The sequence below is a fragment of the Ricinus communis genome, chromosome 8 (genome assembly GCF_019578655.1).
Source record: "Ricinus communis isolate WT05 ecotype wild-type chromosome 8, ASM1957865v1, whole genome shotgun sequence".
Taxonomy (NCBI): Eukaryota; Viridiplantae; Streptophyta; class Magnoliopsida; order Malpighiales; family Euphorbiaceae; genus Ricinus; species Ricinus communis.
The window spans coordinates 20,716,166-20,743,764 of record NC_063263.1 but is presented as its reverse complement, the minus strand read 5'-3'; the positions used below and the strand labels follow the sequence as shown (position 1 = coordinate 20,743,764).

Sequence of the window (27,599 nt, the reverse complement as noted above, 5' to 3'; positions counted from 1 at the left end):
AAGTGCTTTTAAAAATAAATTAAAAATTTAGGTATCTATTTTAAAATTTTAAAATAATTAGATAAAATTATAAAAAGTATAAAGTTCAGAATTTAATTAGTAATTACGACTTTAATAAATATATTATAAATTTTTGTTTATTTAATTTAATTATAATATTTGTTTTTCTATTAAAAATGTTATAGGAAAAGAAAGACTAAAATTATTAATATTTATATAAAAATAGAAATAAAATATAGAATAATATATAAAGATTATTAATTTAATAAAATATTTTATTTTTTATATATAAATATATAGTTATGTAAATTAAAATTACATCTCAGAAAATAGATTAACCTAAAAAGGTATTATATTATATATTAAATTAATTAATAAATTAAACTTCTATCAAATAATTCTTAATTCCTTGTTCTTATATTATAAATGTATACAATATAAATTAATTTTATATTATTATTTTAATAATATTTTAAAATAATAAAAATTATTATTTTTTAAATATTTAATTTACAATTAATTATAAAATATTATAATAATTATAGATACTAAAAGTTTATTAATTTTATCTATAAAATTTAATTTATATTATACTTATAATTAGAATAATTATAATAACAAACAACAGTAAAATATAAAAATAAATTACTGAATATAACAATTAACTTAATTTTTTTTCTCCTAATTAACATTTATTTCTTTGTCTCTCTTTCTCTCGTTGTTTTAGCAAAATTACATTACATTGCCTTTGAGAGAAGGAAAGAGAAGAGAAGAGAAGGGGGAGCATGGCTTCTGCCATGAAAATGGTATTCGCTCTTCTGACTTTTGTCACTATTGGAATGATCATAGGTACTCTTCTCTCTTCTCTACCTATAAAAAGATCTGATCTTTTCATTTATTTATTTTTATCTTAATTTAAATTTATATCTATTTTCTATCCGAAGTTAAGTTAGAAAGTTGTTAACCTAGATCTTGTTTATGCAAATTATTTAACTGTGAAAATGATAAATTTCATTATCGAACTTAAATTTTTGTTGGTTTGTTGACGATGGAGTTGACTCTAATTCTACTGCTGATAATGTATCTGTGAGTTGAAAAGCTGCTTCTTCTTATTATTTTTTGTTGGTTTCGGAAATGCAGGTGCCTTGTTTCAGTTAGCATTTATACACAAGTTGGAAAATTCGTATGGTAATTTCCTTGTTTCTTTTAATTTTGTCTTTTATACAGGTCTATACATTTTTTAAAATGTGGCTAATGGTTTATGTTAACGTGTGTGGCTTCTTTGTATTTTCTAGAACTGTTTCACTCTTAGAAAACATATGTTTTCCTGGTGCCTGACATATTACCCTAAGCTACAGAAATGCTTATTTTGTTATCCCTGGAATTTTGATGAATGTTGTTGTGTTCTAGGTCTTAGCTCAAGTTGGTTGGAGCTTTCACTTTCTCTTTTTTATTTGACAAGATTTGCTTTTGTGAGGGTAGTTAGTAGCACTTCATTAAGTACTTTGAAATCTGAAGTGATTATATAAAAAATGTTGGAAGAATCTTGTTATGCTTATTTTCCTATAGCATATGGTGGAAGCATATTAAAAATTTGAGTATTTGAATGGTTATGTCAATATTGAGTGCAAGGTATAGACTGCTCGCCCATGAATATTCCTCTATGACATACCACGAGCAACTAGTTAGCAAGCTACCCATTACTCTACTATTTTCTCATCTATATATGTTCCCCCTTTAGAATGAGTTTATCATTGAAAAATCTGTGATTTCAGTGTCCTAGGTGATATAGAAATAGAACTAATTATCTGTACTTGGATTTCGTAGTAATTTGAGTCACGCATGCCAAATGCATAATGCCGTAATCCTAAAAGACTATGCGGGCCTGTAATTATAATGTGTTCAGCCTCCCTTTTCTCTTTCAATTTTAAACATAAAATTTTGAAGTTTGTTATTTTATTTTACATCCTTTTCTCTCTGCCTATCTTTTCTGATTCAATTTCATAATTTTTAGTCATCCTTTTCATATTAGTGATTTTTTGCGGGCTTTAATGAAATTTTATGTCTATTAACAACGGTCATTCATTTTTGCATGCAACTGCTTGTCAACTATGAATGGGAGATGAGGAGATGTGAAACAACTCCCTAATAAAATAGGTAATTATAAATTAGGGTTCTTTAAGTAATTGTAGCTTAGATGATGATGCATATAAGTAATTCCCAAGGAAGAGCATGTAGAGGATGTGAAAGTTGGAGTGGGCAGATATAGGGGGTTAGGCATTGCACAGGAGTTAAGGAAATATGATAACAAAAAAATGTTAAGGGTACTTTTGTGCCAGGGTGCATTAAGTAAACTTCTGAAATATATTATTGGAGAGGAGAAGTTAGAGACATCAGAGATGTTAGGGAAAGATTGTAGATGTGGAACTGAGACATTTAGATTAAGGAATTTCAAAGAAGAAACTGATGTGAATAATAAAGATGCAAAAGCGGTAATGAAATATAATCCACGTAGAGGGAGATGAATGCTTGGAAAGAAATGTTTAAAGTCTTGAACAAACCAAAACTTTATCCAAATGAATTGTATGAAGAGCTATTCAGTAATGAGCTCAGTTCCAGGTGCTGGTCCGGTTAGAGATTAAGAAGGGGCAATATGTCCTAGAGATTACAAGGTAGAGAGTTGAGGCCACTATGAAAGGTTAAAGAGAAATGCACTCTCTTTGGTGAGCCTTATTCCTAGCTCACCAGGCCAAAACTACTCCTTTTTTTTTTCCTTTATCCAATTTATCTGAATTAGTCATGAAATTCTATCATTAGTATTCTAATTAATTTCATAGGCAGCTTGATCCATTTCTCCAACTACCCAAGATGTGCAAATGGATTGTTTCTTCAAATAATTAATCCATATACGTGCAAATTCTTATCTATTTACAATATGCAATAGAAGTAAAGTTCATGCATCTGCAGTAAGCAACCTGGTTCTGGAAGGAGTTTATACTGGTTGATTTAAGCTATGGGCTAATAGTTTGGTTCCTGATTTTTTTGAGTAGTGGAATTCAATGGTTGATATAATATGTCTTACTGCTGTCGGCAGCAGTTTATTGTCATGCTTTCTATACATTTCTAATTTCTTGGGAAATAGGTGGCCATATAAAAAGTCTTGAATATTTTATCTGATTGCAAAGTTACATTTCTTTTTCCTTTTTTTTTTTGTGAGATAAATTGCTTAAGAACCCAAACTAACATTGTGGTGTAATTTTTTTTGAACCATATCCTTTATAGGCAGCGAGTTCCCATCATTTAAAAGAGTGCGCAAAATTCGAAATGATGGCTTTTTATTGTTGCCCAGAGGTTGGTACGGTTCCCTTCGAACACTGCACCACAATGGTAGTTTTTAAGGATTGTCTAATGTTAACCAAATGTGCGAGTAAGGTGCTTTTTAGAATAGAGCATGGACTGATTGCTGAATTTTTTAATTTTTGTCATACTTTAATTAGATACATGGAGAGTTATATTTCATGACTGGATTTTGAGTTCCCTACTCTTTTCTGCTCTCAATTCTGCCCCCAGTGAGAGTCTAATTTTGTAATACTTGTGTATAAGCACTTTGAAATACTGTTATTAATATTTATGAACAATTAGTTCCTGCTTGGTTTAAGCATGTATAGATGAATTGTTTCCACAGTTGTAAAACCATGGGTATTTCTCTAAAAAAGTGTTTGATACTGTATCTTGATAGATTAATTGAAGTTGTTCTATATGTTTGGTTTTCTTTTAATTCTTTTTCTTTTCATTTTTCTTTTAATGTTATTTTCAGGTATTCCTCAATGGGAAAACGATAAAGAAGCAGAAATTTTACGTGTTGGACATGTATGTTTGCTGTTGTGTCCTTGCTTACCCCAATGGTGAAATGTAAATTCCACATAATGTAGATACAACATAGATGCAGTTAAAGAGACAATTAGTGACAATAGAATATTGGGAAAAGAAGATAAGAACTAGGATTAATTTAGTTAGCATGGGTTGGGAACATGTTAGATACTACCTCCTCTATGACATTGTATAAAATCTAAAACCATTCTATAATATTGGAAAATCATCATGGTATTAATTCTTATATTTCTTACTTTTATTACATATATGAAATTTCTTTCATACATTCATCTTTGTACAATACGACATTTGTAGCAGAGGCTTTTGGTTTCTGTATATGATTAACCCCATTTTTTATGCTTCACCTGTGATTGTTTGTAAATGATACTGCATGGGTATTCATTAAGATGGGTAATGTTTATGCAATGCAATCATAGAGTGAGCTTAAACATTATTGTTGCTTGATGGCTGGCAAGTAAACGATGTTCTTTGAGGCTCTAGGAATAATTAAAGGAAAGGACATATATTTTTCTTTTCTTTGTAAAAAAGAAACAAGCTGGATCACGAATTTTTCCTTGCTATACTAGCACTACTCTTAATGCATTATAGTCTTCCGGCTTTTTCTCTCTGTCTTTGATAGACATGCATAGGAGCACTTTTGCCTTAAAAAAAAAGGGAAATTATTGTTGTTAAAGTCACATTGAAAGTTTATTTTGATGTGTATTCTCAGCCATTTATGCGAGTTGTAATTTCAAAGGTGGAACTTTTAATAGTTAAATTTCGTTATGATTGCATACTCTGAATGATGAGTCTTAATCATTTCCTTTCTTCTGTTGATGCAGGTCAAACCTGAAATACTTAGCTGGTCACCGCGAATAATTGTATTACACAACTTTTTGAGCATGGAGGTATAGCTAATTTGCATGTCCTAAGATTTAATTGAGATCTGCTTGATTGCCATGATGCTACTGGATATTGTGTCAGATTTAATTTACATGGGTTTAAGTTTATAGGAACCATGTAGTACCTTAGTTTTCAATAAGTGAATAGTATTTTGGCAATAATTACCCTTGGATGATATGGAAAATCTTCATCTTATGTTGAGAAATGCAAAGCACAAGAGTTAATATAAAAGACATCTTAATTTTCTAGTCCATAGGTCCAATTTTAATATAAAAATCATCTCATTAATATCTATTGTGGATATCCACAGCATTTGGAGAATTATGGATCAGGAGATGCTTGTATTTGTGATGCGGACAAGGAAAACATCAAGAAAACTAAATTCAAAGAATCGAAAGATTCAGAATTTTGGTTTAATATTTACAATTTCAATACCCAAAGGGTATTTCTGTAATTTCCAGCTTTGCTAGAACAGTAGCTCAAATTTATTTTAGGAGTCTTTATTTCATTTTGAGTGTGATTTAGGAGTTTTAGTTGCTTTAGTGTTTCCTACTTAGTATTAGTTCGTAATTTTCCTAGATTAGGATTCTTAATCCAAGTAGCGTTAGGATTAATTTAGTCTATAAATATCTAGGCTTGTAAGAATTATTATTAAGTTTTCCAGATTTAATAATAAAGATTTTCTGCAATTTATTGCTCTAGAATTGTGTGATTCAATTCTGTTTAGGTGTGACTCTTAAACCTTCTAAGTGGTGACTCTTAGAAGTTTTCTTTTTTTCTTTTCTATTCCTCTGTTTCATATCTGAATTTCTGTTAAATCAGACTTGAAATTCAATCTTAACATTTATTTTTCCCGTGAAATCAACTTAGAATAGATTTCCTAAATCTATCCTACATCAATGTGTTAATGACACGAACTATAGGATATAATTATAAAGTAAAGCTTGGAAATAAAATAGAACTGTGAATGTTCAGAAGATAGCATTGTGTAAAATTGGCCTAGGAAAGAATATTGTCCGGGAAGGGGATGTAGCCTTTTAGTTCCTAGTCAAACATTAGGATACAAAAAGCTTTATCTTTACTGGAGTTAGTTGGCTTATCTACAAATAAGTCACACTGTGAGTTGGATGCTTTAAAATACCTTGGCATCAATCTTATATATGTTATTATTTATAAGAGAGATGAGTGATCAATAGTATCTTCCTTTTGACAGTTTAGAGTGAATGATGTGCATAAGGAAGATATCAAGAAAAATAAAATTCAAAGAATCAAGAGATTTATAGTTTTAGTCTATTACCTATAATTTTAATGCCTAAAGGGTATTTCTATAATTTTTAGCTTTGCTGGGGGTATTTCTGTGATTTTGCCTTCGTATCACCCCAACTTGTTATGGGTGGTTGTCCTTGTCTTTGCAGCTCATATTCAACACCACCATATTTTCGCCAACCCCGTAAGTTTGATTTTAAACCTTACTCTTCCATTGTCTTTAATATATCAATCGAAGTAGGATCTGATAGTATTTAACCAGTCAGAAAATATTGCTGGATTTACATTACCCTCAAAATTCGGGACATCTACCTTGACTTTCTTGGTTATCTCCTGCCATATCTTGTTCTTGGTTACAGTTCTCCACCGTTCCTACTTGCAATTTGTAACACCTGATCAGCTCTTGCAGCTGGCTGTTGATGGATGACTTGGCCAGCATTTTATGGTCTTGAAACATTTTCATCCGGTGGCTTCTAATCTGTTAGCTGTTGTGTCTATTTGATTAGTCAATTCTTCTCGCAATTTGGTAATTGCTGCTTCATGTCCTGTTTGCAAAGCATCAATTGAATTCAGCTCAGCGTTTGTCACCATTGTTGCAGAAATTAATCAATAAACTTCGAAAATCTTGAAGCTCTAATACTTTGATATAGGTGTTGTTGAACGTAAGATTTTCGTGGAGGATAAAAGTTTAAGGTTTCAGGTCTGTTTGACAGAAATTCAGATTTGAAATAGAAGAATAGAAAAAGAAAAGACAAGAAAACTTCTAAGAGTCAACACTTAGAAGGTTTAGGACACATCGAAATAGAATTCAAACACACAATTCTGGAGCAATAATTTGCTGGAAATTTTTGTCATTGAATCTGGAAACAACTCTCCGCAATAATTGTTACAAGCCTAAATATTTATAGAGTAAATTAATCCTAACACTACTTGGATTAGGAATCCCAATATAGGAAAATTGCAAACTAAAACTAACTAGGAAATACTAGACTAACTAAAACTCCTAAATCACACTTGAATAAAAATAAAAAGACTCCTAAAATTAATTTTAACTACTGTTCCAGAAAAGCTGGCAATTAAAGAAATATTGTTCCAGCAAAGCTGGTAATTAAAGAAATACTATTCCAGCAAAGCTGGAAATTACAGAAATAACCCCGGCAAAGCTAGAAACTTCAGAAGTACCGTTTGAGAATTGAAATTATAAATATTAGACTAAAACTCTAAATCTCTTGCTTGGCTTGAATTTTTTTTTTCTTGGATATTTTCCTTATCTGCATCATTACATCAGTGATACTATATATTTGAAGGATGATGTAGTTTTTGTTCTGGTCTCTTCTCTTGATGGATCATTGCAAACTCTACATTCTTTGCCAGATTACTGAATTTCTTATCTTTGTTCCATCTTTTTAATATGTGATTTCAATGAGGCCAGGTAATCTTATTTAGAAATTAGGGTAGGGTATCTTTATTGTCAATTAGGATAGGGTCTCTTGATTGTCATAGCTGTGTAGCCCTTGGTGCTTCCTTGAACTTCATCAGTTGACATCACAATTTCATTTGTGACCCTGAATTTGTTTCTCATTTATGATTTGTCTGTTTGCGTCTTCTGAGAATCAAGCTATTGCTTGGATGATGGGTTGTAAATATGAGAGGAAGTGGCCGTTCCTTACCCGAACGTAGGTTGGCCTGAATCTTATGGTCTTTGACCCTTGAGTTGTCTTCCGTGTTATAGATGTTACAACTGCCTTCCTTGGCTTGGTAGTTGATCTTTATTATCTGAATATTCATGTCTATTTTAAAGATATTTATATTAACCTTACGTTTCTTATCATGAGAGGCTGTGAAGCTTTGTTGTACGTCATTATCTGGGCCGTATATTATGCCGACCAAATTTTCAACTTATTAGCTGCTTTAGTCGGTTGCCTCTAGTTCTTTAAGGAACTTTCTTCTCTATCATTGCCTTTTTGCTCTTTCTCTACTGCATTTGAATATTATGCTTCAAAAATATAGCCAAAATTTACTCTGCTGTGTAAAATTTTTCTTTAATAATTTTCATGATATAAAAGTTCTTATAGTCATTCCCTGAAACATTTTATTGGCTATTCCTTCACAAGCTAAGGTGCATGTGAATCTTTTGATGTCTTTGCCCCGTCAAATCTAATGTCAAGCTATCATTTTCAAGCTTGAATGATGAGGGTTTAGATATGTTTTGGAAAAAAATCCCTGATAAAGGGCAAGATGCTGGTGGCTAAGTTATCAGTTAATTTTTTATGGATCATGGATCTACGGAGGCTTTCATCTAAAGCTGTTGAAGATGCTTTGTCATAGATGCAGCTGGAAGACAGAATAGTAATTCATAATATTATGGCCTTTGCAGGAATGTGACTATCTAAGAGCCACAGCCCTCCCTCGCCTTCAAACTTCCACAGTGGTTGATGCAAAAACAGGGAAGGTATGTCTTATTCCACCATTTGGTGGCTCATCCATTTCTTGTTCTTTGCTTGTACTGCCATCAGTACATCTCTGTTTTCTGCCTATATGCATGCTAAGGATATCTGTCCATCGTTATTTTACTATTTTTAATTCTGAAGGCCCAGGTTTATTAAGTTATAATACTCTTCATACTTTTAAAATGCTTGAGGCATGGCATATCTTTATGCTTACTATCTTAATGAGACTGCAACTATGATTTGCTACAGTTTTGTAGTTGATAATCTCTGTTCTGGCATATCTTTCAGTGGTATCAAACAATGTAGAATGTTATCAATGTAATATGAGAAGCAGGTTTTTTAAAATGGTATTGGGCTATATCAGCCTGTATTCAACAGCATTTTCTGTAATTTGTTTGAAAAGAGATGACTTACATGAAGAAGTTGGTGGTTGCCACATTACCCATGATTTAAATATTTTATCAAACACATATAGTTTGAACATTATTATTATATTCATTCATAATGTTCTAATCACATCATAAACTTGTAGTCTGACAAATAGTTTCTAGATATAACAATTTATGATTTTAAAGAAAAATAATAACTAAAGAGTTGGTTAGTCAATTAAGTATGAACATAACATATAAAATTATATACTATCTACTACATTTATTATATTATACCATAATGTTCTAATCACATATTGAACTTGTAGATCTGACAAGTAATTTTTAGATATAACAATTTATGGTTTTAAAACAAAAAGAAAATAACTGAAGAGTTAGTTAATTCTCAATAGCAAAATATGATACCTTTAGGCAGAAGCCCAACTTTGTTATCTTTTTCTTTTCGCAGTTACCATGCTGATTATATCTCAAATTAGAAATTTGTGAATAAAATTATGAAATATAGGCGGAAGAATTTAAATGTTGCTACAGCTGTTGACAAAGAGGGGCTTCTTTTAATAGTAGTGTTCTGCCCCCACATGATCAATTATAAATAAAAATACAAATAATTTGGACAAGAGAGAAAATGGATTTTGACCAAACATGTTTGCATATTAAGAAAAAAAAACTGTTTTGAAAGAACTAATATGAATCTATCGTGTTCTTTATCGTGATACACTTTCTTAAAAATTTAAACATGTGAAGCACTTTGCTATACAGAGAAAAATGTTATATTTCGTCTATTGCAACCAAGACATATACAAAGTACTTATAAGTCACATGTGAATTTCCAAATTAACAATTCTACAATATTGCCTCTCTTAGTGCAAAGCAAAGAATCCATTGGGATTAGGACTACAAATGAGCGGAGCCAAGTTTTAAATTGCTCAAACTTGGCTTTGGAATTGGTGATCGAACTTAACTATTTTAAATTTTATTGGAATAAGGTTTAATTTGACTTTGGAACTTTGTTGTCGAGCTAAATTTACCTTTGCATCCATTTTAGCCCTTAAACTTTTTGGATAGTTCTAATTTGACCCTTTTCAAGAGAGTGAGTTGCACATGCTATGATAAGAGCATGAAAAAGGGCCAAATTGGGCCCAAATGACAAGTTAGGGGGTCAAAGAGCCTCAACGACTAGTTGGGGGGCTTATAATAAGAAGTATTAATCTCTTAAATTAAATCGATCAAAACCACCTCACCGCCGCTATCAATAGCTCTCCATTACCCCAACACTGTTAAAATAAATAGCCACTAACACCCTTCGAAAAAATGGATAATTGATGCAAATTCACAATTCAATCCCACCACCATTGCCTTCTTATCACCCTCCACACTATACATATCAATTAAAAAATAAAATATGCATAATTACCGCCAATACTCATAAGAGATTGAACACGATATAAGAACCAAAGCCATCGCTGCCTTTAGCGGTAATTACCACTGACACCAATTTCTTTATTTGCTTAACTAACTAATTAGAAATCTAAAATACATAAATTTAATTGGATAACTAAACCAATTGTAATTAAAATACTTTTAAACATGGTCAAGTTGAACTCATGCGAAAAGTTGGGTGGCCAAATTATTCCCATGTCACATAAAAAGATGGCCAAATTGGACTTTATAGCGCGTACAACTCACTTTTTCAGGAACAAATGCTAAATTGAACCTATTTGAGAAGTTCAGAGGCTAAATTGATCATACGGTGAAAGTAAACTAAATTGAGCCTGACTGCAAAGTTTGAGGGCTAAAATGAACCTTATTCCAACTTTATTAGACTCAAGTTTGGTTCAGGCTCTTCTCATATTTGGCTCGTTCACTATAACAAAATCTGCTCTATCTTATCTCGTATACATAGCCAAGCTCGAGCTTGCCTCTTTCAAGTTTGAACATAGCAAAAGACTTACTTGTTTTTACTAATTACATAGTCACACAGTTTTGTAATTTAAAAATATAATTCATGAACGATCATGGTACTCCTTATTAACAAGCCTGAAAGTCCATCTTATATGAAGGTGTCGGAAAAAGTGCACTTTCATTAATGAGAGAACAATGGCTTTCTCATTCTTTTACTTTCCAATAGGCACTGTGTTTTATTTTTTTATTATAAATGAGATAGCACATGGTCCTATATAACAAGTTTATTTTCCTTGAACAAGCTAGCTTGCGAGCAAAGCCTCTTTACGATCAAGCTAGTTAGCCTAAACTAGCCGAGTATCAATGGGAGCTAGCTAATGAGCCTAAACTAGCTAAGTGTCCATGAGAACTAGCTAGTGAGCCTAAACAAGCTGAGTATCAATGAGAGGTTGGCTAGTTTAGCTTAACAAACTAGCTTGAAGTGAGCATTTTAGAAGCAAAGCTCTGAGCTGCTCACAAGTGACTCGGCTCAGCACATTTCCAGCCTTAGTGGTGCTCCGGCTGATCAGGGATGCAATGGATGATTTTATAACTGACATCTAGGTTCTCTAAGCAGGAGGAGAAAAGTATTTGAGCAAATTAGTATTTTGGAAACATGAAAGGGCAGATGCATACTAGCTGAATTTATTTATGGTAAATTAAAATGATTGGTGGATCTGAATTGTATATACCTGCCTTCTGTTTGTTTTTGAGCACACCTTTTCTTTTTCTGAAAATTGGTTTCATGCTGCACCTATTTTCATTGGTGGTGAAAGTAACATATAAAATGCTATAGATTGTGCCTCATGTTTTAACTCTGAAGCCTGATGGACCTTAAAACTTGTTACTTGTTAATTAATTGTTCTAGTTTTCTATATCTAGTTTGCTGCTTGGTTTACTAGTTGCCTTGACAATTAACATGGATGGACCAGTTTGTGGTTGTAAACAGAGGATAGTTATTATTATAGCTGCTTCATCTACAAGAACATCCCAATAAAAAATGATTTTAGAAATACTTTGATTGCCTGCCTGATCTTCCTTCTCTTCACCTTTTGTTGTGATATTTTTTAAAAAAAATTCTTTAATAAAATAAATTGAGTTAAAATACATTTGAAGATGGGGACTAACCAAGTATATGGGAATACATGAAGTTGCCTCAAAAAGAGAACATAAGAGATGAAAGAACAGAAGGAAAAAGGCGAGAATAGGAAATGCAGAACTCATAAATTAGCTGCTGATCCTTAGAAACCTGAATGATTTTGGAAAGATGGTGCCAAGGTATCGGCTAACAAACAAGGCCTTTTATAGCCATCAGAATTTGGTTCAACTTGCAAATACGATTAAGATTATTTTTGAAATTCGACAGGAATGATGACACATTAGTCAACCTAAAATGCTTTTTTCCTATAAAAACATTTTATCCTGGATTTTCTTCTTTACTTTCAGACATTCATCTTTTAGTTATAATTAAATCTACTCCAATTCTATTTTAGGGAATGAAAAGTAATGTAAGGACGAGCTCTGGAATGTTTCTGAGTTCTGAAGAGAGGAAGTCTCCGATGGTACAGGTTAGTCTGCTGTTCTTGTTTCTTTAATCTTTAATGACTAGAATACGGATGTTCATTCTTATCTGAGCCATTGTTGAAGTTTCAAAATGTTCTTTATTGGCCATAAAAAGCTGTTCTTATTATTTTTGGTAGTAGCTGCTAATCAATGGCTTCAAATATGATGTATATAAAACATGGTAATAGAATTAGATCACTCATTTTGAGGGATTTTGATATTGGGTTATGAATAACCATGGATTTTTTTTTAAATGACCAAATATGGATTTCACCCAAATTCATGGATTCTTTAGAACCCTTTGTTGAAGTCCCTCCAAACAAACATTACCTAGATTAATCTATCTTGTTTCCATTTGTTTTGCTTTCTATTTATGTACTTGTATATAGCTTTCAACTAGTTTTTTCACAACCACCTCCTTGTTCCCTTTTAGTTCTGACTAGCAAGTTGCCTAGATTAGTTAGTTAAATGGAATCTGAAGTCTTTCAAAATTGTGGAGACATTCTGTTGCATATTCTAGCCATGTATTTTCCCTATTTAGTGCCTCAAATATGGAGAAATTCTTGGAGGGAGAGAAATGTTGCAATTATAATATGGTCAATGGTTGGATAAGAACTATCTCCTTGTATGTCTATTGTCCAAGTTATGAGTGCACGGACATTATTTAGGTTGTTCTAGATGGCATGCCTGTGACTGCCTAGACCTCTATTGGCTATTAGTTTATACATTTACCACTTGCCAAGGATGTCAATCTCCGAAACCTCTAAATTATCATAGTAAACTTACCTGGACATTGGCTTTTAGATGCAGAGTCCCGAAGGTGTGCCCTCTCTGTCCAATAGGTAAACTGGGTCAATTAAAGCTCCTCTGTTTGGAACCTGTATCTATGTGCTTAATAAGCATATTCTGTCTGGTTTTACTTGTGGTGATATTCATAATAGACTGGGCCCAGTCAAGGATGTCAATCTCTAAATGAAAATTTGACCATTTTCGCAATTCAGTCATGCATATGAACATTTGTTCTTACAAGAAGATTGAAGCAGAAGTATTTGATATGATAGCCTCAGCTAGTTAAGAATGAAAAAGGTTATGCTCTTGATGCCCTCTAAAAGAAGCTTCTAAATGTAGAATGGCAATACCACAAATTAGTTTACTGCATGCATAGTGAATTAACATAGGTGAGTTTGCTTCTGCAAAAAGTCTCTAGGTGTGCATGCACATGCTTTTGACATGTTTCCTTCTCATCATTGCTTTTCTCCTAATTGAGTTCAATCTAGTTTCTAGTCAGTGACGACTAACGAGAGGCTGCACTGAATTGCTTTCCTTTTTGTTTCAAATTCTTTTCCATTCACAAATAGGCAATTGAAAAAAGGATATCAGTGTATTCCCAAGTGCCGATAGAAAATGGGGAGCTCGTCCAAGTTTTAAGGTGGGGATTTAACTTATTTACCAGTAAAGCATTGTTCACAAAAAGGGGAAAAGTAATATAGAGCAAGGCTAACATCTGCTGCAGCACAGGTATGAAAAGAGTCAGTTTTACAGGCCCCATCATGACTACTTCTCTGACACTGTAAGTTGCTTAAACTTTCCTTTGAACAGTGATATCCTCCTTTCATATCTAAAGCTGTTCTATCAATTGTCTTAATTTTGATAAACTACTCTCTCTCTCTCTCTCTCTCTCTCTCTCATTGTCTCTTCCTGTTATAGTTTAACTTGAAGCGCGGTGGTCAGCGTGTAGCAACAATGCTGATGTATTTAAGTGACAATGTTGAGGGGGGAGAAACATACTTTCCCATGGTAATTATTCTTAAGATTTAATATTTTCTTCTAGTTTTATTGTCTTATTTTTAATCATGCCTATGTTTGGTAGACGAGAATTAAACTTTGCTTGCTATATATTGATGGAGAATTAAACATACTTTCATTGCTTGATGCTATCAATTTTTTCCTTTTCCTTTTCTTGCATAGTCTTGACGTTGGGTTTCACAGCATCAAAAAGCAAAGCAACTTACCGGGTGGGTGCTGGTGGGAGAAGGATTTGGGATGCCTTTGATGGCATTCTCCACTCTTTGATCCAGAAATTTTTTCGACCTTGTCTCTCTCCTCCCCATCTCAAACATTCAAGACATTACTTAACGATCAAGGATTGGGATTAGATTGGGCCCTAGGTGGCGTATAGAATTACGCTTCGATACAACCCACCCAGTGAACAGCATGATTAGGTGGAAGAAAAACTTGATCAGGTTTCAATTGAAAGCTATGTCACGCATTATGGGAATTATGTAATTTCTCCTAAAACGTTTTTTGACATTCATTACTCTAATGAATGAAAAGAAACTTTGCTATTACTAATTTCAAATTCCACAAAAAGTCAAACTACTGTTAGTTCAGCCACTACTAGCTTGCGACAGAGTTAACCTAGGATCCTTAGGAATATCCCAATATATCTCTATTGAATGAATGCAGGAGGTTGAGTGTAAATTCTCCATTTGGATTCTTTTAGAATTTGGACCTTACATTTGTTTGTATAGAGCAAGATGATCAGACAACTGTAAGGAAAATGGTTAATTGCATGGGAATATAGTGCAAAGATTAAAAACTCATGCGTCTTATCATGTAGGAAAAGTTATGAGCTAGGAAATGAATATTCGCCTCTTCATATGGCAAAGCCAGCCGTGTCCACCACGTAAATACCCGTGTTGTCAGATTCTGTGCCTCCTTGTTCTTTATTACTTGTTTTCCTTGTTATTGCAACGAATTTTCATCCATAGTGGCATTGTATCTGCTATTCTAAATACCAATTAATTTTTTTTCCATACTTTAAACACTTCGTTAAAACTTTTCCTTGACGGGTATATATATCTTTTTTATCTGTATCTCTTCTAAGAGCCATGCATTTTAACTTCGTTTTTTTGTATGGGTGTTTGATCTATTGAGTGATTGCAGGCTGGTTCAGGTGAATGCAGTTGTGGTGGGAAGATTGTCAAAGGGTTGTCTGTAAAGCCTATTAAAGGAGATGCTGTGCTTTTCTGGAGCATGGTTTGTTTTCTAAACATTTTCTTGAATGGAATCACATCTTTTATTGAAGCTGGTCAGAACTAGATTGTTTTCTTGTGTATTTTCAGGGGCTAGATGGACAGTCAGATCCAAAAAGCATACATGGAGGATGTGAGGTTCTGGCAGGGGAGAAGTGGTCTGCTACAAAATGGATGAGGCAAAGAGCTACTTCTTGACTTCTTACATTTCTTATCTTAGGAATTAAAAAAGGTGCTTCCCTTACAGATATCACCTAAACCACATCTGCATATAAATGATTAGAGAATGTGTATAAGTGCATTAATAGTAAGTTACAATAAATAGAGGTCTAGTGTTGGTTTATGATTCTTTCTCCAATAGAAGTCTAGTTTTATGATTCTGATATTAGAAGGTTGAGACTGATCATCAATCCCATGAAAGAACTATCCTGGAACATATTCTCTTTAATGTGTCCTTATTATTTTTGGTTACAGCTGGCCCTAATAATTCATAACCGGATTGGCATGAAAATACTTGTTATGAGTGTTTCTGTACTTGAGTATTATTTTAGAAATTTAGTTTCTCGTTTATTTTCTTTATTCACATATTTATGTTTCACCTTAGGGTTCTTGGTGGAAAAAGTGGGAGTTTAGGGGCAGATTCTGAGATTCCTTACCATTGAAATTCAACGTTTGCAAAGTTGTTTAGAGATTAAAGAGGAACTGAGCAAATGAATAATGCAGACTGGCTGAAGAAAAGGTTAAAAAAAATAAAGACTTTAGGCAAACTGAGTGAATGTAGAATGTCTTACTTTTAGCGACAGATGTTTGTTTCTATGTTGTCTTTGGAAATTTCTTAGATGGGTATTCAATATAAACCAAGACTTTAAAAAAGTCTAGAAATTAGGGTTATTTAATTATAATTTTTGTAAAATCATTACAAGTTAGTATTCAAAAAGTCATTGATTTTTATAGACATGGATTTTTATATTTTTTAATGACTTTTTATGTATTGTTTATGAATAAAAATTCTAAAAATTTTTTTTTTATTTTTTTTAAGATTTCAATAGAATTTTTTTTTTTTTTGAAAACTCATATTTCTTCTTTTTAAATTCTCATGTATTATTGTCTTCATTTCTCTTTATTATATTTTCCTTAAAAATATAAGAAATTAGATGAAACTTAAAAACTAAAAATTATTTACTAATAATATTTTCTTATACTCACATACATAAAAATATTAATTTAACTTTCTAGTCTAATGTTAAAAGCGTGATTGTTATTAGTTTAAGTATTTATCAAAGAAATAATAATAAAAAAATAACGAGTATGACATAAATTTAGTAGTTTAATTAGAGACAACTTGTAATATGATAATTTCTTTTTAAAAGAAATTATTCTTTTGATAAAAAAAATAGTATTTATGTTATGAGGTAGAAAATTTAAAAATGCTATGAATTTAATACAATAATAAAATAAAGTTGTTACTTATGTGTGAAGTAGCATATAATATTATGTGAAATAATATTATGCAGAAAAAAAAAATAATTGTTTGTGAAAATTAATTAAAGTCAATAAATATTTATAAATGTATTTTTAAATAAATACCAGTGTGACAGAGTCCTTCCTTACAAAATTAAAAGGAAACGATTTCTTGTGGATCATCTTTTGGTACAACTGGAAAATATTCGACAAGCAATGGAGGAGAAATCTTTAGACAGATATCAAAACCTTATGCACGCTGATTTTTTTTTTTTACTTCTTAAAAAGGAGATGGGTTCGAAGATCGAAGCCCGGATACTAAAGCACAAGAAATTTTCGTTCTGTAAGCTACTGCGCACAACAAACAAGAACGGCTAATTGGTATATCTATTTGCTAGCGCAAGTCATTCATTAAATTATAAATTTTATAAAAATTATTAAAAAATTTTAAATTTTTTAATAAGTAATTCAGTAAAAAAAAAATTAAAATTTTTAATTAAATACACCCTCCGTATAGATGCAAAAGTCCAGTGGATATCATCCTTACCAGTAGTGCTGATGATTTCTCCTTGAAAAGATAAAAAGAAAGGAAAAATGAAATCTAATGATGATGATAATTCAATGGAAAAAGCTGTTGTTGTTCTTAAGTATTGCGGCTCGTAACAGTTTAATTTTCTTATATAAGCTCTCAAAGATGTTTTATAAAAGATTAGTAATCAAATAATAATTTATGTCGAGCGCATCATATTAGTATTTTCACTAATTTGTAGATTAATATTCTTAGAAAGTGAACCAAATCACAAGTTGTCAACCACAATAGGAGGGGGAATTTTATTTTATTTTTATTTTACTAAATTTCTGTTTTCTTTTTTATTTCTTAAGAAAAAAGTGAAAAACTCAGCAGGGAGAAGAAAGTACAAAAAAATAATATCGAATTAGGAGTAATTACTATTTGTTTCATATATTTTTCATATTATAATAGTTATTCTGAATATTTAAAATTATATTTTTTCTTTTTCTTTTATTTTATAATTTTATATTAGAATTTTCATTAGCGAATCGTTAATTAGGTTTGTTTTTATACTATTTGCCTCTGATTTTCAGTATAATATACAAATTACTCCTTATATTTTATTTATTATATTAAAATTTTCTTATATTTTGAAAGTCAATGCAATTAAAGAACTAAATTGATAAAAGAATACAATTGGATCCTTAAACTTTTTATCAAAGTTACAGTCAAATATAATAAAATTAATAATAATGATAATCTAAAGTTAAATGATATGACTTTTTAATATTTTGATAAATATAATTACTTTCAAAATATTTAAATTTTACTAGAATTAATTATGTAGAAATTAAAGTAATTAAAGAACACTAGTTAATTATTATTTTTATACAAATCAAAATTGATTTTTGTAAAAGAATTAGATAAGAGAGTTGTAGTATAATAAATAAACTATAAGGGATAATTTGTATATTACACCAAATATTAATAGGCAAATAGCATAAAATTGAACTTAGTTAATGGTTGTTTAAAGAAAATTTTGACGGAATGAGTTTTTAGTATAAAATAATAAAATAAAAAAATGAAAAAATATAATTTTTAAATATTAGGAGATAACTAGTATAATATAAAAAAAAAACACAAGGGATAAATAGTAATTACTCTTATTAAACTATTAAACAGATGCACCTCAATGAAAAAAATTGTGTTTGATATAATATTTTGTAATAAATAAAGTACGTAGATGGGTAGGAGTTCTTTAGTAATGACAGGGTGAAGGTTATCAATTTACCCCCTCAATTTGGACACGATTGCCAATTTACTCATTTTTAACTTTTTTGGTATATTAATACACATATTTGCCAAAAGTGGTCTAAATACCCTTTTTTTTTGCTCTGTTACTGATGCGTGAGATTCAGTTTCACTCTAAAGCGTGTAGATTCCTTTTATTAAAATGTTTTGTAAAGAAATTGATTTGTAAAAAGTTTCTTATTATTTATATTTTTATCAAAATCAAAATCATAATAAACAAAAAAATATTTAAATAAAAAATGGACATTTTTATAACCCAAAAGTAAAATCCAGCAAACACCAAAATCCCTGTCTATCTAAAATCAAAACTAACAAAGAAAAAAAAATCTCAGAATCAATTAAAAAAAAATCCAATCCTTCTTTACAAATAATCCAACAAGCAGTCTCTCATTTCTTACATAAAATCCACCACCGCCGGTTCTTGTCTTTTTGTCGTCCTTAATATCATCATCATCATCATCACTTTTACTCTTAAATTTGCATATCATATTATTACTTATGTTCTTTTTTACTCTTTTTTTTTTTTGCCGAAAATATTCTAGTTCTTGATTTCATAATCTTGCTTTATATTAGAAAAAGATCTTTTTGTTAATGATCTTTTTGATTTGGGTGGCTTGAAAGAGATTAGTACAAGTCAAAAGAGATTGGAAGGGAGTGGACACAAATCCAAAAAGATTGGCATGAAGATTGAATAAATTCTTCAATTTGACCATGTTCTGCATAAGTTTATTGTTAGAAATAGAGAAGAGGAGAGAGATAGTCGATGGTTCATGAACTTTTATTATATATATAAAATATTTTTAATGAGTAAATCTGAGTTTGCAAGGCATGTACTGGTTTAAAGCTAATTGATGGATAAAATGTCCACTTTTGGCAAATTAGTGGGTAAAATAACCAAAAAATTAAAATATGGTCGATTTGTTCAATGAGTCCAAGCTTAGGAGGTAAATTGTCCTTTAAGCCGTCTATAGTCCAATGCCTTGAGAGAGATAGATTAGGATGTAAAGAGTTGACATGTGGGAGTAGAGGCGAGCAGCATTTCAAGACAGTCTATGCAAGTGAGTAATATGGTGGAGCTATGGTAGTTAGAAGAGAGCTTGAGTAGTATGTTTGAGCTATTGTAGTGAATGTGACTTTGATTATTATGTTGCATAATGCAATTTTAAAAGATGTAAAATTATGAGGAATTTACATAGTATACCTTTTCCTTTATAAGGTTTACTTTTACACTACAACTTCTGAATTTTTTCTTTTTTGCTATTCCTTTTATTCTTTTTTACGCTTTCAGAATCTTTATTTTTCATTTCTACTCTTCAACGTGGTTTTAGACTTTGTATTGATTTTGAACTTTTAATCACATTTTTTTTGTTATTTGCTTTTTTTTTTTCTTTAACTTTTAACTATCATTTCTCTCTTATTTGCATTATTGGTTGCAAATATGATCATTCAACTTCCTTTAGTTAATCGTTCATAATAAAAAATCATAGACTTCTTCCAAGACAAATCCTAATTCAAACTCTAAAAAATCATAGCAAAACTAACAACTATCTCATCAGTAATTCACATCATCAAATAGAAAAACTAAAGATCATAGAATTTTTGAAGATAAATTTTTATAAGAATTAAATCCAACTTCGAACTTTTATTAGTTGATTTTGTGTTAGTTTAAATTTTAATATATTAAGATACTTCAAAAACAATTACATTATGTGATTTTTTAAGTATCTAAAATTAATAGAAGAAGAATATTGGATCAGAACTCAATTCTACATAAAACTAAATACTTAGACCTATTTTGCAGAAAATCCATAAAATAGTATTTATTAGGTATATATAGGTATATCATAAATATATATTTTAAAATTTAGTAAATTTGTATTTATATTGTGTGCGCTTAATATATAACTTATAAATTTTTGTATATAGATTATATATGATATAGATATATGAAAGTAATATACCAATTATACATTATATGAAAAAAAACATATAATTTTTTTAAAATATACAGTGAAAAGTAATATATTAAATACATAACGGGTTTATTATAGGTATATAATACCATGATTCTTATTGAGTATTTTCCATTCAGATCTTTAAAATATATATAATGTATATGTGTGTATGGACAAAATATCTATTTCCTTCACCATAATATATATTGAAAAAAAAATATGAGATACATAAACTTTGATGCAAAGGATATTAACAACAATAACTTTTAGATTCAATTTCATAACTTGGTTTTATAAATTCAAACTTGTATAACTAAATAGTTCTTATAATTAATTACGTGTGATTAGAATTATTTATTCAAACCTATAGTACTTTGCAACAAATATATAGGTCTTAATAAAGAGATAAGTACATAAAAGTACTATGTGGTTTCATCATTTTATAACTTTTAGTATGTGGTTTTTTTTTTTAGATAAAAAGAGACAATGGGTTACAAATTGTGACAAAAAAAATATCTCACTGTTAAAAAGTCTCGATCTGTAAGGATTCAACCATCTTTACGCTGATCGACCATTATTATCATGTTGTATGTATTTGATAACGTGAGTTTAGAGCTTAACAATTCATACTTCCGATATTTAACCTTAATTGCGATTTAAGAAGCCATTAATTCGATCATATCGATTTAACGGTCAAACAATTACATCTTGAGTTGTTAAGCTCTAAACCCATATTATCAAACACAAAAAATATAATAATGATGGCTGATCGCAATGAAGATGACTAAATTCTTACAAATCGACACTTTTTAATGGTGAAATATCTTTTTTTGTCACAATTTGTAACCACATGCCTCTTTTTAGTTGAAAAAAACTACATATACTGAAAATTAAAAATGATGAAACCACAAGGTGTTTTTATGTATTTATCCCTTTAATGGATTTAGAAATAGTAGTAGATACTCATAATATAATTAGAATATACTGTTAAATTTATAAGTTTAATATACTCATAATATGCTTCTATGACGCCCTTTATAAATTTGAGATAAACTTGATACTGAATTTCCATTCTTGTTCACTCCATTTTAATTTTAATTTGATTTTATTTCCATGAAGTTTGGAAAGTTATCTTCTAGTATGTGAATGCTCGTTATATCAAAATTTATATATCTCATGTTTTCTTGTATTGTATCCATATCGATAGAGACCGAAAACAAGTAAGTATATTATTTATCTATTGTTATTTTTTGTCAAAATCCACTAAAAACCAGTTTTTAGCCCATGCACAATTGACTTGGACTGTGCAGAGTCGATCGACTCAACATAGAGCCGAATCAGCAGCGCATGCCCGGATCGGCTTTATGGGCCACATGATCTTCTTCAAATATTTCACAATTTTTCATGCACTTTGAGCAAATAACTCGTGTATCTGGTGTATAAATCATAAGAAATAAGATTTAATGTAAAAAAAACCTCTCCGATGGCCAATAATGCCTAGTGAGTGTTCAATTTTGCCAAGATGGTTTTCTCCCTTTTAATAAGCCCAAGATCATTCTAACGAGAACTTGGCGGTGAAAACTCCCAATCTGAAACGACTTGGGTACGTCCAATGAATCAAGATGAAGAGTCAGCCATTTCAAGACTAATTTCATGGAATTTAGTTGAGAAATCAAAGAAAGAGCAGAAAAGGGCTTGAGAGAAAAATAAAAAGAGATGGATAAAAGTGAGTTAGAAATGTAAGGATATATATATATATGTCCTAAAGAAGGCAAAAATGTTATTTTGGTCCTTGATATTCTAAAATTACATTTTAATCATCGGATGGGCCAATTACCAATACAGTCTCAAGAAGACGTATATCAAGTCAAATTGCATCCCGAAGTGGGAATTTTCAATTTAAAGTCAAATTCAACACTCAAAAAGTGGAAAATCAAGAAAAATTCAAGTAGGTGAAGTCCTAAAAAATTGAGACAAGCGAAGTCTTCAAAAATTTCAAAGCAGGCGAAGTCCTCAAAATTCCAAGGAGGCGAAGCTTCAAAATTCAAGTAGGTGAAGTTCTAAAAAATTCAAGCAGACGAAGTCCTAAAAAATTAAAGCAAATATAGTCCTCAAAACTCAAGCGGGTGTGGCCCTCACATCACATTAAAATTTCTATATTAATTCGAGCTTACATGGCGTGGCTTGTACAGCTAATCAATATATCATTTTACTATATTCTTAATATTATGATTTGTTTCAATTTATTTAATCGCATGAGTGCTTATAAAATTCGACAAACCGGAGGCAACTCTTAGTACCCATTTTTCGGATCTAGATATCGAGAGAATTATGAAAGATCCTATCATGAAAGTTATTATTTTTCTTGAGTCTTGTGAGACTGAGAAAGACCGAATTCAAGTTAGAGTTGAGATTAATTAGACCAAAATAACTTTTATAGAACCAATTTGGACCTAATTATTAGAAAAAAATTAAGTTTGAGGAGTGAAACAACAGTTTTCACAAGTTCAAGGACTAAATTGAATTATTTTTAGAACTTTTCCTCCTGAAAGTCAATCGGCTCTACATACAGCCGAATCGACTCTACATAGAGCCAATCGGCTTAGCATAGAGCCAGACCGGCTCTACACCTTTCTGATTAGCTAATTTTCAGAATTTGATGCCATTTTGTGCGTATTCTGACTTTGAAATGTCAAAAATAAGAAAATAAGTTTCTTGAAAGTTTTTATGATAATTATTAAGACTTTTAAAAAGATTTATTGGATATTACTGACCAATAAAAGAAAATATTTTTCTTTTAAAAATTAAAAGAAAATGATTCAAGCTTATTGTTCTAATCCTTTAAAGGTTTCCAAACCCTAGGTCTATATAAGCATCATTCTAGGGTTACAGATGATCATCATTTTTTTCTGCAATTAAGAGTGATCCTGAGTTACAGAGAAAACCCTATGTTCTTAAACATAAAGTTTCTTTTTGGTAACTATAAAGTAAGTCACTAAGAAAGAACCCTAGATTAGACAAGTTTTTTGGAACGACAGAAGATTTCCTAAAATCTAAGCAGCATTAGACTGCCAATCGATCCCCGATTCAACAATCTCATCATCTTCAAAGACTCGCATAATAACAATCTACGGTGACAACCTAAGAGTTTCCCCACATCTAACATCATCAATATCCCTTTCCATTAGTTCTTTATTTTTATAATTCTAAAAACATGATTAGGATGTCTTTTTTATTTTATATGTTTTACATGATTATATTAGGTTTTTTTTTATGAATTAACATATTTCTGACATGCCGGGTTTTGAATATGATAATATGAATGGTAAATTACTACGACCCCCTGAGTTTATGTGAAATACACAAGTAGATCCCTCATTTTTTAATAATACATTATGACCTCCTTGAGGTTTAGTTTAATATATTTTTTCCCTTCTATTATCTGTTAAAACAATGTAAAAATATGAATTTACCCTTAAAATGTTATCAAATCTTATAGGATGAATTACTATAACCCCTTATGCTATCTTAAAATTACTTTGACCCTCTCATCATATTAAAATTACTATATATCAAATTTGTAAAATCTTAAAAAATAAATTTTGAAGATTTTATTATATATTCAAGATAAATTATAATTATGATAATTTAATTATAAGTTTTAAATATAATTATACTTAATATTGTTTATAAAACTTAACAAAGCATCTACAAGTATATTTTTATCATGCAAATTTTATTTCACTAAAAATCTATATTGTTTATGATGGACAAGTTTATCATGTTATTATTTTTACAACACATCTTTACCACATTTTTTTATTGTTCATCTTATTTAATATAAAAAAATCAAAATCGATTTTTATAATGTGTGACTTGCTAAAAATACTATTTTATTATATTTTTATAAGTTGCCGCACTTAATTGTTAGTTTTAAAAGTTCAACCACTCGGTTGTCATTTTTTAACAAGTTTAGACACTAAATATATAATTATCCCTTTTAAAAATTTATCATAACAAACTTATCACGCTCACCTTATTTTTAAAATTTACAATTAATTATCAAAAAATTTATTGTTATAATTTATTTTATTGAAGTTCTTATTATAGTTATTTACAAGGAACTTAAATTTTATAATAAGTTTTTATTATAGTTTATTTTTTATGTTAATACATTCACTAGTTGATAAAAAAAAAATTAATGTCAGTTTTAAAATTTAAGGACCTATTAGTATATTGTATCATAACCAAGGGGAGAAATAGTAATACAATTTGAAGGCAGTTTTGAAATATTAAAAATTATTATGTTTTGACTAACAGAATATTTTCTGAAATTTTGAGAGAACGGTGAAAAAGTATATTAAAGTAAATCTTATAGAGGTCATAATAAGTTATTGAAAAAATGAGAAGCCGACTTGTATATTAGGGTCGTAGTAATTTACCCTATTATGAATATGTAGGGTTTTTTAATTTGATAATATATTTTTTATTAGATTTCGAATTTGATTAATTAAATGATTAAGGTAACATAATTGATTTGTGTTTTTCTTATAATTATGTGATTTTAACTAAAAGTATTTTTTTCCTTAAAGTTGTATATCATATATATATTTTTAGGGAAAATCTTATGGTTTAACCTTTTGACGTAAAAAAAGTTTATGAATTTTATTTTGGTATTTTAGTACATTGAGAGTTACAATATTAATAATTTATATTCAAATTCATTAATACTATTAATTTTATAGCTGTAACTTATTCATTCAGTGCCAATTACTTATAATTTCACTACCATAAGACTTCTTATCAACTTAGTTTTTAAGACCAAACATATCAAATTCTTAAAGAGTTTAGAAAGAAAAATCAAAGAAAGAGAAAATAGTTTTATAGTTTGATTTTTTTATTCTAATAAACTTTGATAAGTTCTAATGATTCGATAATACTATAGAACTCTATTGTTTGACATCTATACAACATGATTGATTTTATAGCGATCAAATTTTTTTTTAAATTCAATAGCTAAAACTGTTAATAGTGTTAATAAATTTGAATGCAAATTGCTAGCCAAGTAATTTTCCAAATACTAAAGTGTTATTAAAAACACTAGAATTTCTTATGTAAAAAAAGTAAACTATTAAAGGTAAATTCATAATTTCTCCATTTTTACCATTAAATTAATTATTAATTAATAGATTATTATGCATTGAAAATATATATATATTTTATTTCTTATTCTAGTCAAATTCTATATTATAGTTTGAATTAACTTTTAGAATTATTTTTTATAATAAAAAATGATATATTTTATATGATTTAAATTTTGATCAATTACTAAAATAATTATATTTTATAAAACATTCGATACTAATTTAATACAATATTTTATTAGATTTATTAGTTTTCTTATTCCTATTGTTATATATATATATATATAATATTAATTTCTAAAAATTAATTTTTTTTAACATGTGTGCTTAAATTTTGATACATAATATTTTTATTTTGACATATGTATATAATATTTATACATACGATTCAAGTTTATGTGTAATTTTATAGTTTTTTATTAATTTATTAATTAATAAGCTACACTCCTAATTAAACACTGACTCTAATCTTAATTTTTTTTAATTAATAAAATAGTTTTCTAATCAAATAATGATACTAATTCTATCATAAGAAATAGAATAATAGTTATATTTGAATATTATATTAACTAATAAATTAGTTTTCTGATTAGATAATAATTCTAATTCTAGAAAATAACATTTTAAATATTATATTTAATATAAACTAATTTTTAATTATATAATAAACTTTTAATTCTAAAAAATATTAACATTAATTATATTAATTGTATTAATTTACGTAATATTAAAATTAATGAATAAATATTTTTAAAATAACTTTTATATTATTGTATTAATAAAATTTTAAAATTTAAAAAAATTAAAAAAGATATTTAAAAATAGTTAGTTTGCTATTTTTTAAAAATATTATAAATTAATATTAAACATTGAAAATTTTATTAAATTATATCTATCAACTTGATTTTATAATGAAAATAATAATAATAGTCGTGCAACGCACGGATAAACGACTAATTATAAATAATATGTCATAAGCTAATTTCATTTGGAATAAAAACTTTTTTTGGCTCCAAAAAAGTCACCAATTTTGTTGAAAAAAAAAAGAAGACTAAATTTCACCATTTACCTTTTCTTTAAGATAATTATAAAAATGCTCCTATTTTTTAATTTTTTCAAAAATATCCTTATTGGTTTCAGAAGTACCAATTCTTCACTTTTGCATCTTTTTCGTTTTTACAAAATTAGTTTAAGATACTTTACAAATACCTAATATATATTATATTTTAATAAACATATATCATTTGATATTGAATATTTGAGTTGAATTTTATTTTATTTTAAATAGTTTCAAATATTCAAAATATACTATTATTTGATAAACATATTTAATTTTTTTGAATTTTTATTTAATTTTATTTTATTTGAAAAATATTGAAATACCTAATGTATACTTAATATATATTATTTTTAGTTAAATATATACATTTTACTGTTATTTACATCAAAAGTATATTAGATATATATTTATTTCTTTAATATATACTGAACATATATTTATTTTACCTTATAACAATTTATCTAATTTTATGAATAAAATATTTTCAACACATCTCTAAATCTTTAAATTAGAAAAATATCTTTTAGATTTATTTATTTAATTATTCATCATTAATATCACAAATCAAACAGAGTGTAACAATATTCCATAAAACTAATATATTTTAAATTCATTATCCGCTAAAAGTATACTGAAAATACTTTTTTCTTCAAAATATATTCATTACATACCTTTTTTATATGAAAAAATCAAATTAGATATTTCCGTAAATAAAATTTTATTTTAGAATATTTTAT

The 27,599-nt window shown here is 29.0% G+C and overlaps 1 protein-coding gene across 3 annotated transcripts; it reads left to right on the top strand.

Annotated features, from left to right (window-relative positions):
* The first annotated feature begins 696 nt into the window (after positions 1 to 696).
* LOC8260692 (prolyl 4-hydroxylase 1) lies at positions 697 to 15,931 on the top strand. 3 transcript variants are annotated; one of them, XM_015725696.3, is made up of 12 exons: positions 697 to 849; positions 1,141 to 1,188; positions 3,283 to 3,351; positions 3,818 to 3,870; positions 4,716 to 4,781; positions 8,420 to 8,494; positions 12,316 to 12,390; positions 13,744 to 13,814; positions 13,904 to 13,955; positions 14,093 to 14,182; positions 15,332 to 15,424; positions 15,511 to 15,931. In XM_015725696.3, the coding sequence occupies exons 1-12, from the start codon at positions 786 to 788 to the stop codon at positions 15,616 to 15,618; spliced, it is 864 nt and encodes a 287-aa protein (XP_015581182.2). In that variant the 5' UTR covers positions 697 to 785; the 3' UTR covers positions 15,619 to 15,931. The 3 variants fall into 3 exon arrangements, with proteins under 3 accessions (XP_015581182.2, XP_015581183.2, XP_048234062.1); XM_015725697.3 differs by lacking the exon at positions 3,283 to 3,351; XM_048378105.1 differs by lacking the exons at positions 697 to 849; positions 1,141 to 1,188 and adding an exon at positions 1,223 to 2,157 and having other exon boundaries at positions 3,283 to 3,355.
* Positions 15,932 to 27,599: the final 11,668 nt, after the last annotated feature.

What these genes read in the sequence shown, in the direction of transcription:
- LOC8260692 (XM_015725696.3), top strand. Translation starts at nt 786, where the DNA reads ATGGCTTCTGCCATGAAAATGGTATTCGCTCTTCTGACTTTTGTCACT. An exon ending in TTGATGCAAAAACAGGGAAG is followed by an intron (nt 8,495 to 12,315) that starts GTATGTCTTATT and finishes ATTCTATTTTAG; the next exon opens with GGAATGAAAAGTAATGTAAG. An exon ending in CTGTGCTTTTCTGGAGCATG is followed by an intron (nt 15,425 to 15,510) that starts GTTTGTTTTCTA and finishes GTGTATTTTCAG; the next exon opens with GGGCTAGATGGACAGTCAGA.